General features: G+C 43.1%; 1 protein-coding gene across 23 annotated transcripts in view; it reads right to left on the bottom strand.

Moving 5' to 3' along the window:
• Positions 1–8,294: 8,294 nt before the first annotated feature.
• Positions 8,295–16,319, bottom strand: part of PHF21A (PHD finger protein 21A) — a 130,920-nt gene continuing 122,895 nt past the window's right edge. For all 23 annotated transcript variants that reach the window (XM_071744797.1, XM_071744787.1, XM_071744795.1 and 20 more), the window contains 4 exons: positions 13,752–13,907; positions 12,168–12,243; positions 11,752–11,855; positions 8,295–9,892 (listed from right to left, as the gene is read on the bottom strand). In XM_071744797.1, coding sequence (XP_071600898.1) covers positions 9,638–9,892; positions 11,752–11,855; positions 12,168–12,243; positions 13,752–13,907 — 591 coding nt within the window. In that variant the 3' untranslated portion in view covers positions 8,295–9,637. The remainder of the gene's footprint in view (positions 9,893–11,751; positions 11,856–12,167; positions 12,244–13,751; positions 13,908–16,319) is intronic.

Consider the following 16,319-nt stretch of genomic DNA (forward strand, 5'->3'; position numbering starts at 1 on the left):
ATGGTTGGTGTAGCCACCGACTGGTGGGATCAAGCCTGCTGGTTCCTGGTGCTGTGGTGGGGCTGGCACTGTGGGTGGCAGCTCTCTTAAATGGAGCCTGGGGGTCCCCAGCTTAGGCATGCAGTCAATAGATGAGCTGTGTTTTCTTCTGGCACTGCTGTGGCTTGTCCCCAAGACCAGTCTGTCCAGCTGGTTGCTGCACTGACCTGTAAGACCTTCCCCTGCCTGCCAAGGACAGATGGACAGCTCAGGCTATGTTCATCCCCCTGCAGAATGGCCTTGGCTTTTCAGGAATAAACACTTGTCTCTTAGGTCATAGGAGCCACCAGCCTTACAGCTGCCACAACTCAAGTTTAGGTCACATCTAGGCTGTAGTTGAGCCAGCTCTGTCCTGGAGACCTGGTGGTGGAACAGTGCTGGGGTGGCATAAGCCTCTTCTGGGTGTTTAGATGATGGTTGGATGGCTACAAACCTGCTGCCTCTGCAGGTTTTTTTGGAAGGTGAAGTGCTGTGCCTGTAGCAGGAGGACCATGTGCCATCATTTTCAGATTATTTTTTTTTTAATTTTTTTTTTTTCCCCCAGCCCTATCTGTCCTTAGCTCAAAACATCCCTATAGGGATTTAGGTTCGTGGAGTAAACTCAGCTCGGCTTTGGTCTCCATGTGCCCTCTGCTGGGCAACCCCAGCTGGAGGCAGCCACATGGACTCACAGAGAGATGTTCTAAACTGAGCACAGGCCCTTCCAGAGCTAAGATTGATTTCTGCTAAACCAGCACCCTTCTCCCTGCCAAGAAAGCAAGCCCGGAGCTAGAGCACACTGCAGCCATGGCATAGAGCTGCTCTCAGAACCCCCTCCTGCAGCTGGGGCTTCCTGCAGCACCACACCATCCCTGCAGCCCCTGGGACACAGCTGTCCCTGCCTGGTACATACAGCTAAGGAAACGAGAGATTTTATCGTGTTTTATTTAGTAAAATGTTAAAATAAATAAATACAAATTGATCAGATGCTCCGTATCCCATCCCCGCCCCCTCCCCCCCCCCCCCTCAACTTTGCTTTGCTAAAATTCAAAAACACATTTGTACCAAAACTGAAACCACAAGGGAGTTGAAGGCAGCAAAGAGACTGTCGATCACTGAGCATCAGGCTAAAAAAAATAAAGCGGTATTTTAAAAACCCAAACCAGCTCAAAAAGTTGGTGTTCTCATGATGTGGTTCTGTGACAACAGAGGTCAGAAAGGCCATTTTACACCAGGGTCATCTGCAAGGAGGGGGGAGATTGGCACAGAGAAGGGCAGCACAGGTGGCAACCCCTCCTGGAGGGCAGAGCCAGGGCTTTGCTGTGTGGAAACCCAGTGGGAGAGGAGCTGCCACTGTTCCCTGGCAGTGCTGGGCCCATGGCTCTGCAACCTCCCACGGTGGAGGCTGCACCACCAGATCTGGGGGTTGTTCACCAAAAATCACCTGGAGTAAGTTGGAAGGCTGGGAGGCGTTGGGGCTCAGACAAGGGAACCATTAGCATCAGCTCCTGGTCCAACCCCAAGTAAGGACAGGACCCTGCTTTGCAGTGTGGCCCCTGGTGAACCACTGAGGGTGTGAGGGGGACAGGACAAAGTACAGCATATAAACAGGGCGGTGGCATCAACAAGTCTGCTGAGGGGGTGCTGGCCTGACCACAGGGACACAAAGCTGTGATTTGTGTACCAACAGAGCTACCTTCACATCCTGCCTGCCTCAGCTGTGGACCACAGGGCGATGTTTGCAGATTAGAACCAGTCAGTCCCCAAAAGACAAAACTCTGCATTAGGAAACCACCCCACGGGTGCATCAGACTTCCCAGCCAAGCAGCCACTCACCAACCACTGTGCCTCTGCACCACAGGCTCCACTGCTGTCGGTGCAGTCGTCTCTTTCCACCACAGAAGCTCTGACAGGTTGGTGCCAGCCACCTCCTCCCAGTTACCTTGCTTAATAGAGTTTGAAACAGCAACCTGTGCTTTGTTTGCTCCTGTGGGATTGTGAGAGGTGGCCAAGGTGCCTCTGCCAGTGTAAGAAGGTGCTGGGGGTGTAATTACAGTTGTAATTGGACTGAAACACCCCATGGGGCACGACTGCCTCTTGGCTCTGGCTGCATGGGGCTGCCCCAGCCTCAGGGGTTTACCTGGCACCAAAAACCCTCCCATGAGGAAAGTCTTGGCTGTCAGTCACAGATGGCATCAGTAATGACTCAGAGACAAAGGTACCTTCTTGAAGCAAGAGCTGATGGATAAGACACCACTCCTGGCTCTAGAGTCAATCACTGTTTTGGTGCTAGTGATAATTAAGGAAACGTAAGAGGCTATGAATAGAAATTACATGAGCCCAGAACAGGCAGAGACATTCCCCCTTCTGCTGCACCCAGCATGGAGTGTGACTGTACCTCTTCTTTCAAGTGTCAGCTCCTTGTGCCTGCAGCCCATGAAAAACAGCTCTTGGTGTCAGAACTACTGGAACCTGCTTTACGGAGGGGAACATGAGGGACAAAGTGCCCTTTCCCCCCAAGTTTTGTCATGGTCTGCTTGATAGATCTGGGTAATGAGCAAGGAGAGCTCTCTGCCCTTGCTTGCATGGCTGCAGTGCTGCTGCAGTATCATATCTCAGTGCTGGGATGCAAAATAAAGGATGGACACTGAACAAAGTCCCAGGAGCAGTCCCAGCACTCTGCCAGTGCTGTTCCTGCATAAGCAACTTGCCTCCCTTTCCTGCTGAGCTATATCCCCAAGGCCATTCTGGCTGCTCACTAAGAAAAGTGCTTTCTTGAAGCTCAGAAGACAACAATACTTCATTTCCAACAGCACAGATAAAAGAGGGCAGGTGACAAAAGAGCAGAAATTGGTTAAGGTCTAAATTTTCCACTGTAAACTTAGGAAAAAGAAAAAAAATATGCAAATTCTCCACATGTTAAAGTCTGACAAGTGCCAGCAGACCCATACTCCTGTTTGCTGCTGCTTTTCTGTGCTGCCTCCCCACCCAGGGCAGACAGAGACAAGATCACAAAGTTTTTGAGTTCTCCAGACACTTCCAACAGTAAACATGCACTTAAGTACTTCTTCCTTCCTAGATGGGGTCTGGGCTGAGTTTCTCTGTGTGAAGCATTTGACACCTGCTTGGATACTACAGAGTGAAAAAGAACAGGCTCAGAGAGCTTAAGTACCCTGCAAACACACCAGGGCAGGCAGGACAGCTTTTCTCCCAGCCCTGAGGGCTGCTGCTTAATGTAGCCTTGATACAGGCTCTCCAGGCTCAGCTCCTGATGGGTTACATCAAAGTCACCACACGACCCAAACTGCTCTGGTGAACTGCCTTTTTACACGTCTGTAAATCAACCAGATCCTAAGAAAACAAAGAGGCACTGCTGCACACAAAGGAGTTTTGGCACAGAACTGCCAGATGAAGAGGAACTTTGCACTGACACTCCAAGAGACAGCTGAGAAGTCCCTCACTCACATCTCCTGCCTGGCATCATCTCCTCTGCTCACTCAGGGCCTCTGGAATCTGACACTGGTTTCAAGTAGGCTGATAGTGACACTTCAATTAGTAACAACCACACTGGCAAGCTGAAGCTTTGGCTCCACCTGGTATTATTTCTAAGAAGGGAAATTTTTAATTAATTCAGTGCAGATCAGAAGCAGGCTCTGGCTGTCCCAAGGTCTGTTTGATCTGCCTCATCACACCCTGTGGCACAGAAGTCAAAGAAGGCTCTGGTCAGGATGGGATGACCAGGCAGCAGAAGCAGAGCTACGCTTGCAGTGCCCACTTCCTTCTCCATCAGTAGCAGAGAAGGTCTTTTCTCTCTTGGTCCTTTTGGAATACAGATCAACCCAAGACAGAAATGGAGGTAGGCTGAAGAGCCTTTTTTCCCCTAGTCTTTCCATTGTACTTTCAAGCTCTGTCTCCTCACAATGCAGTACTATTTCACTCCTGGATTTTGCCTGCCTTCAATTCCACTCCTTCCATTTTCATCTCTTTCCATTTTTCCTCTCTGCTCTGCTTTATCCCATGTAATCTTCCTTTCTGTTCCTCTTCTCACTGCCCTTGCTTCTCAGAAGAGGCTTCTGTCCTTTCTGTGGTCCCACCTCTGGCCAGAGGAGATTTGGAGCCCTGGCCTGACTGTTCTCACTCAGCAGACTCCAGCCCAGCACAGTGGGGAACAGCAGTGATGCTCTTGGTGAGCTCATTTCCATTACTTACTCAGGTATTTGAGTAATCCTGACAGGATACAGACAGACCACCCCACAGGTAAGGCCTTGGTTTGCTGAAACGAGCCCACATCTTAAATTGACCTCTAGGAAAGGTGTTTGTCTTTTCATGAGTCTCTAATTACCAAGCTTACCAGTGCATGGTATAAATAATTTCCTTTATTGGCAAGTTTCAACTATGTGCTCAGCCTATACAAGACACAACGAGGCAGAAAGTACTTGTCCCAGATAAAAGATAAACGTGGGGGAAATGGGAGATAAAGGAAAAGGACAGAGAGTAGTATTTTTCAAATATTACATTCCATTGTGTAGGTGTAACAAACAGGACTGAGGCTTAAAGAAGGATCTGAGTAAGATGGCAATAACCTGGAGACAAGCTGTCTGCAGCCCCTGTGTTTTTCTGGTCCCACCTGATTTTTAGGGCATTCCCAGGTCCAGGTTCTGTCACTGAAAACAAAGATCCAACAGCATATTGCTCACATCCCCTCAGAGACCAGCACCTGGATGGCTGTTGGAAGGATTCTGAATGCCAGAAATCCACAGAGTGCTTGGGAATGGCCTTTGCAGAGGTAGTTTGTTGGCCAGGCAAGCCTAAGCACCAAATCAATTAGCTGGGTGACAGAACATCTTCCTCTTTCTCCAGGTTCCTGACTCTTCTGGAGTGTTTCTACACACTCATCAGAAAACTCTGCAGTAACCCAGCAAGGCTGAGTTTGCCCTGGATCTTCAGCATTCAAAAGGAGGAAAGATGGAGGTGAAGAAGGGTCAAAACAATTAAGAAAAGACACAATAAATTCTGCCCAAAGGGCACACAAGGAAGTGTAATATCCCTGTTTCAGTAGTTACCTGTGCAGCTCGCTGGGAGAGGCCCTCAGTAACAGAGTGAATTTTTTTTGGACATTTGAATATGATATTTTAAAAACGTGTTTCATTAAAAAACATACTCATCATTAGTGCTCCAGAATCAAAGACAGCAGAGGGCAACCTAACTGGGAAAAAAAAGATAAGTATGTGCACTGCAAATTCACAAATATTTTCTACTGTATCCACATGGGAAGGAGATCTCCAAGTTTACTCCCCTGTACTGCAGGGCACCACGCTGGGTGGGGTTAAGAGGGAGACTTCACTCTGGGCCCTCCTGAATGCTGTTGATGCTGCTCTTTGGGGCTGTCTCTGCACTAGTTCAGAGAAGATCATTTGCAGCCAAGGAGGTCAGAATTAGGCTTCAAATTTCCAAAAAGCTGCAATACAGATATGCTCAGCTAAGAAGGCTAAAATACAATACTGTGTTTTCTACCAACAAAACCAGCATAGCTGCCCATAAAATAAACCCTCCTCTCATTTCTAGGTAAGTGGATTTTAACTCCTAGCCCCACCAACAGAAACTTGCTTGCAACAAAGAACAAAGTACTTGTTTTGCTCATGCCAAACCCTTAGTTGATCCTATCAACACAGTAACTCCTGGCTAATAATTTCCATCCATGCTACTCACCCTGCTGCCAACCATCCGTGGCAGTATTGCCTTTACTGTTTTAGTAAGTTTAAGTTTAAACTTCAGTTTAAGTGCTGTTTTGTACAGCACTTAAGACCACTGTGGCTCTAAACAAAGATAATGAGAATATTAATAATTCTGATTCTCCTAGCCAGGTGATGTGCTTGCTTTCCCACTCTAACCACAACACTCCCTTCCAGATGTTTAAAGAACAGATCACAAGGATGAGGGAAAAACTGCAATGCTTACTCTATTTCTGAAAAACAGAAGCAGGATGACTTCTTGAAGCCCTTAGCACTGGGCTGAGGGCCAGGACCATCTCTGATATGAGCTTCCTCTGTGGTCTCATCCCCTCCTTTATAACAAAGATTTAAAAGCTCCTTATTTCCCACCAATGACACAAAATGACATAGGAATTAGTTAATACCTTGATGGTGGTTTTGAAATACGAAACACCAGTCATTATGACAGCTTCCCAAAGCACAGAAGTTTTAGTTTTTAGTTCAAATTTATTCTATCTCAAATATTACATAAGGGAAAAACCCAACAATTTAAACCCAGTAGACAAGCTGGAGCTTTAGACTGTCAGTTTAAATTTCTCCCTTGATTGGGACCTCTTAGAGCAGCCAGAAAAAAACCATTTTGCTCTGTATTTAGCAAATGCCAATTCCCCTTTCACCCTGTTGTTCCTAATGGGGCAAAGATAACCCTATTTATTTATGTCTATGTAGCAGCATCATTGCCAGAGTCAGTGCAACCCTGGGAATGCTCCTTGCCTATTGATAGATACTGCTACAGAGCCAGGAGGGAAAGGATCTGAACAGGATCAGCCAGGTTATGATTAACTAAAGGAATCCTTTTCCAGTCTGGAACACAAATGCAGTAAGAAAAGGGACATAATAGTCTGTACTTTTCTGCTTGGGTTCTGGAGAGAAGTACATGCCTCAAAAAAGCAGCAGTAGCTGTTTTCACATCTTCTGGCTCATTAACTGTGGTCAAATTTAAATTTGGCTACTTGTGAATTTTACTTTCATCCCCTCCTGAGTTGGCAAAGGAAAGAGAAGGACTGACAAGTCCTCAGGCATAGCCTGCTATCCCCAAATAGTCCAGTGCTTTCAAGGGACCTCAGAAGATAACCCCAGAAATAAGAACACAAGGAGCATGAAGACTTGGCACATGCATTCCTAGAACTGTCTCTTACCAGGAATGCACTTAATGCTTCACATGATGTTAAGAATTACCTAAGTGGCCAACTAGAGAACAACCTGGTCAAAAAAGGCAGCTTCTCCTGAGTATCTGGGTATCAGGTCCTGGCTCACATTCTAAAGAAAAAAGGCTTGTGTTCAGTTTGGTTTTTTCCTACAGTCCTTTGTTTAATTCAACCTGTTCAACCTGTAAATTCTACAGGTTGCAGGCCCAGTGCTGCCCTGTGGCAATGACCCCTGTTGGTACCTGCTGATTCACAGTCATAAAAATGAGTTTGGTCACTTCTGACATCCTTTGCCAACCTGTCTCTCTGCCACTTATGCTGACTTATCCTTCCAGCTCTGCTGGTTTCAGAACAGAACTCACTCAAAGATCAAAAGACAGAGCTGAGGTTACCACAGGTTCAGCTGAGAAGTGCACACAAGTGTCACTTTCCCAACTTACAGACAAACGTGAGAACTCAGGGTATCAGTTCTGAGCTCAGAGCTGAAAATAGTGCACACTCCTATGGAAGGAATACAAGTCCTTAGAGGGCAGAAAGACATCACAGAAGAGAGGGAAGAAAACAGCTCCAAGACTCCTGCAGAAGCCTGCTTGGCTGTGGCAAGCAAAGAAACTCTCAAGCAATTGTCTGGAGTATTCAGTTCTTGTTCAGAAATGCATCCTTGAAACTCAAAGCTTTTCTCTCCTGCTAGGAACAGCTGAGCAGGTTGCCTTGGCACCCACTGCACACTCTCAAGGGCACCACACTGGGGATTCCTCCTCACATTGTGTGTGTAATGGCCCAACTCTGCTCCCTTTAGAAATAAAGGGAGTTTTTCCAGTCCCTCAAGTGGAAAGGACTTGCCCATATGTTTATAAGCAGTAGTGAAACTTGGCAGCTCTGGAACACACCCCAAAAGTGGCCAGAATCAGCACTATAAACTGAGACAGACCCCACAGATAGAAAGCACGAGGCAAGCCTTGCTCTCTAGAGTGAAAAGATTTTATGGAAGAGATTAACTTCTTAAGCAGGAGGATATAACAGAAGGTCATTTCAATCCAACCAACTCACTGTCTTTCCTCTATCAGCCCATATCACCTAACTATAAAAGCCTTAAACAAGCACATTGCCAATTGTTGTCCTCTGGGCTACAAACACAGGAAAGAATGGGGGAGGTATGGAAACAGCAACAAGCCTGGCAGATATTCCAAGTAGGGTGAGATGCAGCACTGTAGGATTTGATTCTCCTTACTGTTTAGACAGTAGCATGTATGGTATAACCTATGGAAACTGTCCCATTGGATTTTAAAAAACAAACACAGCAGAATGTCACCATAAATAAGCAAAGTCTGTGTTAAAAAATTCTAAGTACACAGCATTTTCTCCAGTTCTGACACCTTTTTAATAGAAATCACTTGTTTAGGAAACAAATAGCACTTTTGTAATTTTTTTTTACAATGTTTCTTACCTTGATCTTATTTTAAGTAACACTAGGAAGACCTCAATATCTTTTATTTTCCTTTTTAATTTAAAAAAGTTGTTTTTTTTTTTTTCCCCCAGATACAAAGATTTTGCCCTTGCATAAAAAAACAGTGCCCAAAACGATGACACAAGGACTCACAAAGACTCACTGTATCTCACTGACACTATTACTTCTAATCTATACCATGCAAGGTCCCATCTACCTCTTTAATTAGACTGTCAGCCTGAAAAACATCTTTTCTATTCTTTATTTAGTTCTTGTTACCAAAAGAAGAGAAAGGAAGTGAAAGAAAAGGACATTTCTCTGTTCAGTTCACACATCTGGGTCATGTGCTACTTTGTTCAGGATACCTTTGTTGTTTATAAATATAGAAAAGGGTTGGAATCTCATTTTCAAGTAATCGATGCACATTTTCTCGAGGGACACCTCTGTCCAGTGCTCCAAGCTGACCCTGGATTCTGGCCCTTTATTTTCCCATTCCCAACATAGGCTTTCTGGATGAGTGTGAGGACCCAAACCAATTCCATAAAGCATGTCAGTTTTTTAATGTGAAGAAATAGGATTAACCCAAAGCTCTTGGGATCCTCAGCCTGTACGTGTGCTGGTTACTCAGTGAAAAGTCCATCTCCTTTCCTTTTGTACATCTCCTGTCTAAACAATAGTAAATACTGCTTATTTGATAGACTTGTCCCTTCTGGGCACTGGGATTTGATAATTTATATTTCTGGTTTTTTTTTTGGTTTAATAGTACTGAGAGTTTAGAAACAGGAAAAGCCCACAGGCTCTTTGGACTTGTTTTTGTTTTCCCCTAGCTAAACAACCTGTTCTGCAAATAAGGATTTGAAACCTGCTCTCCTCCCTCATCCCTGCTCCTCATCCCGAACAAAAATAAAACAAACCTATAGTGGCTGTGGAGGCTGCTGCAGGCACACACTGGTGTAAAATATAGAGAGAGTAAATATATTATTTCACTTGGCATGGTGCTGGCAAAGAACCCCCAGCTGGCACTATTCATGTAACATGATCCAAACTTTTGCATGTACACACAGAATAAGAAGGATCAATTGGCAAACTCCGGTGCCGCCCGGCACAAGCATCTTCACGCTCTCTCTGGAACCAAAGAACTAAAGAATTCTGCACTTTCCAGAAGAAATCCGGTTTTGCTTTTCTAGAGTTTATTTGTTTTTGCTCTTCCTCCTGGCTGCCACCTCCCTTGGCCCCTTCTGAACTTCACTGTGTTATTTAGTCTCATCGCCCTTGTTACAGTTCACCATGCAGCTCTGGGAAGGGGAGGGGGCTAAGGTGGAGGTGGCAGCATTAGTATTGTTAGTGGAGTCCATGCCATTGGAGAAGGCTACTGAGTTGATGTCAGAGTTTATGGGTTTTGAAAGGTCAATGCCTTGGATGAGCCGGATCAATTGTTTTACCTTCTCCAAGGAGCTGTGCATCTCCTTCTGTTTTGCAAGGATGGTGTTCTTCATTTCCATGCATTTCTGCAGCAAAACACAGGAAAGGCGCCGTAAGTTGGAGCTTGTGAATGAAGCCAGGTAAGAGAAGGAAAATGATGTTCAGAGATCTAAACCTAAATATGCAGAAAAGACTGCAGCTATAATTGTACTTCCCCAGCCTAGAAGTAGAGCCTAAGGCAGAATTTGTATTTGCAGGCTGAGGAATTAAATTGCCAGTATGTAGCTATCACCTGCCACGGCCCCCTTTAATCTTGAGGTGTTTTGCAAATCCACACAGACAGCTCCATTCTTCTGTGTTCCTTTTGAAGGGAAACTTCCAAGTCTATGTTCTTATTATTTTTCTGCTCGTATTGCATTGCTGGAATTTCTTTAGCTCAGTTCTGCAGACTCAGGCATCCTACTGCAGCTGACTGCTGACAGTGTGTGTATGCATGCTGCTAATGGGATACAGGCTTTGCTCTCACATACATTTTATCAGGAACATCATTTCCTCCTCAATAAATAAAGAAGTACTTGAAAAAACAAACTCTTCTTCACTTGAAAGTCTTATTTTGTGGCTACTTCTGTCTCTTAGAAGTGCTAGTAACCTAGATTATTCATCAGTTAAGAGTGAGGATAAGATAACTTTAAAAAAGCTCACAAATGATGTTTCAGGGGTGAAAAACTGCTTATATCTATGTCTGAAACTCTCAGAAAGGATGAGATGGTAGCTATGTCTGTAATATTCAGGTTCTTACATCAAGGTGGCAACCTTTTATCCACACTGATCTCCAGACACTGTTGGGTTCAGCTTTACTGTTTTTACACACAGCCCGTGGCAACACAAAAACATGACTGGATTTAGATCTTATGTGTCCTTCTTGGACAATTCCAGTGAAAGTATAAAGAAAATAAACCTTTCTCCTTACCTACTGTCAATCCCTCCTCCTAAGGGCTTGCATCTTCTTTTGTACACTACTGAGAAACAGTACAAATGCCCTAGTGCTACCCAAGTACCACTAAGTAGAAGATGAAAGCCTCCAGAAGTGCTAACCAGATCTCTCACCACTTGTTTGCTCACAACTCTTCTTTTTATCACCAGCATTTGGGGGTCTTTAAACACTGGACATTTACTTTTCTTCTAACAGGTGTAAACAGGCAGCCCAGCAAGTGCATCTGGATTTCAAAAGTTCATCCCAGACCTATGGATGCTGCCACCTAAGAGATTTCAGTCTTTTTCATTCTATGATACTGACCAGAGCTAATAAGGGGCTCAGACTTTATGCTGGCAATTCAAGAGCCTGAATTCCCCTACTAAGGTGAGAGAAGAGAGTAAATTAGTATGGATGCTCCAATTATTGTGATAATAAGGTGGAAAATACAGCTTCTGGTTAGAAGTATGGCATTGCCCAATTAGGATTATGCAGAGGCATGCATGGTGTCCAGCTGCTGACTGCCAAGGCAACACATCCAAGATCCCAAGAGTCAGCACTGAATGAGTAAATGGTCACTTTTGTATTAGGAAGGTCTAAAAAGCACACTGACTGACACTCCTATGGCACACAGAGCCCCAGTCAGTCTTATTTAAGTGCACCACTGGAGGATTTGACTTAATCTACTCCCCAGAGACAATAATGCCCTGGGTTATGTTTGTAACCTGCTGATATTACAGGTCACAGTATATCTACAATATAGGGTCAGCATGATCATGTATAAGCAATTCAATGTAAGTATATATTGCCAGTATTTCATTCCTGCTCTTGAAAAGTCCTAAAAAGCAAAGTGCTCACTCAGTTCTCAACAAATCCCCTAGAAGACAGATCTAGCACATGAACTCCCTCTACATTTTTCTCCCTGCATTCTGGCACACAGGTGCAGAGCTATTTGGGAAGGGCAATACTCACTGTTATAGAATTACTGAGCTGTTTGACCTTCTGCTCTAGTTGTTCTCTTTCCTGTTTTAAATCTGAACTCCATTTAAGTAGTTTCTGTTTTTCCTCTTCTTTTGCTGCAAAACAGAGTATTAATCAGAATATTTAAAATGTTCTTGTTACAGCAGTGGATAGAGCCTCTAAACTGCTTCATGGAAAGAGGGTCAGTGTAAAGTCAATTCAATGACTTTTGCATTTGATAGCACAAAAAAATTCACTTACATACAGAAGCATCACAGGTTTATCAAATATTTAGACTATTTCACTTCACTAGTGATTAAGGTTCTTCCACTTTAATTTCCTTTTTAAAGGAAGTATTCTATCCCATTCCCCAAGTCATATCTTCCTTTAGGAAAAGTGAAACAGAAGTATTGTTCTCCATTTCCTACCTGCTTTATATGCAATATACGAATGAACAATTGCTAAAGTTCCTGGCCATGGGATTGCTTCTTCCTTCTTTAACATCTAAAAGAAAAAAGTTCAGAGATTTAGCTAGTACATGATCTACCTCTAAGAAGGCAAAAAATATATAGAGAAAGAGGTAAATACCAAGAATTTTCTTTTATGGCTATGTCAGATATGTTCTGAGATTTAACAGAGAGAATTATTCACAAATGTATTGAAGCTCCCAGACCTTTTCTGCCTGTTTCCTACAAATGTCAGAATTCTCTCAAATTCTCTCCATAGCTGCAAAGTCTCCTAATGAAACTGAACAACTTAAAAGAGGAATGAAAGATAATATATCTGAACTCAAGCTTGCCAGGAGACAAAAGTATTAAATCACAGTTCAGATAAACTTCTGATCTTAGTTGTTCTGGGAGAAAAGTTTTCATGGCACAGAGCAGTCTTCACATACTGCATTCAAATCTCATGCTTTCCACCTAGTAAAACATGAAATAGTACTATCTCCCCTTCTTATCAGAATCATCTTAGTAGAGCTGTGAAACCTTCTTTAAAAGGATAAGCTCTGTTTATCTCTTTCAGATACTTCCTCCAAATTCCTTCCTACAAACTTTATTTTGAGAGGAAAGACATATTTTTAGTAAGTGAATCAGAGGGGTGTCTCGGAAGACAGGAGACTTGGTCACTTTATAGTGAAATAACTCAGATTTCTCCCCCCTCATCCAATTTTGTGGGGACCTATCACAGAAATAAGTAGAGGAGGGCTATGGGAAGAGTAGGTAAGAGCAGGAACAGCAGTGGGAACATCCTCTCCTCTCTTGTAACTGCTGACCAAGTCACTTGAGTTTTGCATTTGTCATTCCTCATACATCTGGCTGTTTTCTTACATTATCATCTAGCTAACCAAAAGCCTTTCTCAACTTCTGGAGTTCCATATAAGGGTTAGGAATGCAATAGTTTACTTCTTTGTCTCGTGATCTCAATTAAATTGTAAGTACAATATTAAAATACCATGTTAATTTCAATTGTGAGCTTTCAGAAAGGGATCTGGAATGAAGGGCCACAAAACTGCTCACCTATTCTCATTATAGTGATGCTGGATATTAGCAAAAAGATGAATGAAGACAACTTTTCTCATGTTTGATTGGTATGAGAAAACAGGGGATTATATTTGCTCTACCAAGGTAGGCTTGTGCAAATGTTGTATCTATTTATCCAGGAGAATATATTAGTACATTTTGAAGAAACAACAAGGTTAAGGTGAATGGGAAAAATTAAGTGGGTCAGCAAACCCTTCCCAAAAGTTTGTGTGTTTTGGCCCAGAAAAAGAGTAAAAACACAAGGGTAACAAACAAAGACCCCAAATCTGGGAGAAAGACCCAGCTTTCTTTTGCTCATATTCTGAGAGACACAGTTCAACCAAATCCACACAAGCCTTATTACAGATCAAACAGGTTTTAGTGTCATGCTGTCTTGATCTAAGCTAGCCAAGTGATCTCATTATTTTCACCTACACAGGAAAAACCTTTATAGTGCATTGTATGTAACTCTCCCTGTCTGTCAAACAATACCTGGTCTTGACATTTGGGACAGATCCACATGCCCTTGGGAATGGTTTTCAGAGGTGGGTCCAGACAGTCCAGATGATAAACCCGTGAACACGTGTCACACATCAGCAACTGCCCACTTTTTCTGCAAACACTGCAAAAATCCTCATGGATGTCTCCCTGTAAAATGGAGGGGAAGGGATGTGGGTGAGAGAAAGACAAGAGAGAGAGAAAACAAAATGTGAACTTTGACGTTTGACATCTACATTCTACTTGAATGCAGAGTTCACAGCACAAACTTTTTCTAAGGGGATTCCAAATGGTCAAATCCTTTTTAGGACATGAAACAAGAAATCCAGGCAGGATGTCACAAACACTCACATCTGCCCTCCCAAATGCTCCCTCTGTCCTTCCAAGGCAAGATACTGCAATAAACACTTATTAACATAGCTTCTTTTAACATCAGCTATCCCAGGGCTTTCCTTCTTTAAGATTCCCCTTTATCCTGGTGCTTTTCTTTTTGCCTAAAGTGATGAGCTACCCACTTTCTTAACCTGTCTCATTTCTGGATGTAAGCCCAGTGCCAGTTCAAGAATGCTGACGAGGCTGTCTCTTGCCAGTCACAGTAGGTAAGAAACCCCAACTGAGTGACTTAAAAGAACAGTGTCAAATATTTAGGTCACCTTTAAAAATGAAACTGAAAGGAAAAGGTGTTTGCTTGTAAATGAAAAAGAACATAATGAATTATCTTCTGAGACAACTCTTCACTTAGGTTACCTTGAATTGCACAGAAAAGCCACAACTCAAAATTTTCTCATTTTCTATAGAGTGGTTTATGCTTCATCACTAACAAAGGCTGAGAGACAGGATGAGGGAATACCAAGAGATATTTTCTAACTAAGGGATTTTAAAAGAAAGAATTGAAAACATTACTGGAAGTGTCTCACAAAAAAACAAAGTTTAGGTGTTACTGTACTATCTTTTTTTTTTTTACAGCCATTAACTCCCCAGGAAGGTAGGTCTGATTTTTGTTACTTTTTCCTCTCTTCTCTCTCCCTCTCTCTCCTTGTTATTCCCAACTCATGCCCTCTCTTCTCCTGTGGGCTATCCTGGCAGCTCAACATATTCAAGACCCCACCTTGAGCCTGAAATACCTGGTTCTCAAAAACTTCACAGTTTCACACACACCAGATCTGCATGATCACAATCTTAAGATGTGTGTGTTGTGTCAACCAGCACATATACACCCTCCTGTATGAAACACTGTGTGCAAGGTTTCATTTTAACCTGCACAATCTTTTCACATCTGTGACTAAGTTGTTTCAATTTGGAGAGACAGCAGACTTAGCCACACCTTCAAAAATCAAGTTGCCAGGCAAGAAAAATGACATTAATCTCTACTATGGATAAAATATTAAACATACAAGGAGAATGACACAAGCAAGCTGCTCAGGTTTCTACTTCTCATCTGTACTGCTGATGAGGTCTTTCTTCAAAGGGAGGGCTATTCCTTCTTCTCTTTACTCCCAAGGTTAGCACTGATGTCATGTTTGGTAAAACATCAACCTGTAGTGAATTTTCAGTGCCATATTTTGGTCCCATAACTCCCAGGGATGACAGAGAGCTGGTATGGTATCATTTCATCCTTAACACCAAAGAGTTCTCCAGTGTTAAGAGAAGAATTAAATGAGTGAGATTTTAATGCCTCTTGTGAAGTGATCTGGGTAAACAGGCTGGGAAGAACTTCTTTTACTCTTGTCATGCATCCTACAAGTGCAAGGAAAAGAAGGCAGGGAGGAGATGTCATATAACCTAAAACAAAATCCTCTGTAACCTAAGGAAAAATTGAAGATGAAAATTCTCCCATTTTAAAAGAAAACTCTCATTCCAGATGCTTTGATTGCCACAGCACACATGATGGCACTTGGTAACTGGCTCAGGTGCAAAATTATTTGTGTGTTGGACTAATACCCTGCAGAAAGACACCTACACAGGAGACATGCAGTTGCTTCTTGAGAGGGAGATATTTTAGAAATTTAGACCCAGAACCTTTTAAATTCAACAAAACCTGAAGTGATGCAGCTGATCAGTGTGTTGTGATCAGAGATGACAATGCATATGCACAAAATCCACAATCTTACTTTTGGTAATGTAAAATTCAGTGCATTTCTTCAGAATTAATAACCAGCCTTAACAAAATCTCAGCCACTGTTTGATTCCAATGAAGTGCCCCAGGTTTCATGGGCAGTTAATAAATAAATGAATCAAGGAGAGATGGATTTGATGTGACATGCACCCCACTAACCTCAGCTTCTGGACCAGCTCTGTGAAGAATACAGGCACTCAAGGTAGGGCAAAGCTCACTGAGGCTGCTCTAAAACATGCTACAGGATGAAGGGACTGAAGAATAATTTCAGAGGAGAGATCATAAAAGGTGATTTAACCTCACTTTTTGCTCTATTTCCTCTGCACCAAGAGACCAAGAACATAAATGAAAGCTTTTTGGATAGCTAACAGTTTATTTTTTTAAGTGACTAGAGCAGTAGGGCCTGGCTTTAGGCAAGAGAACTGAATAGTTGAGTATCAAAGCAG

Source organism: Heliangelus exortis, chromosome 5 (assembly GCF_036169615.1).
Source record: "Heliangelus exortis chromosome 5, bHelExo1.hap1, whole genome shotgun sequence".
NCBI classification, from domain to species: Eukaryota; Metazoa; Chordata; class Aves; order Apodiformes; family Trochilidae; genus Heliangelus; species Heliangelus exortis.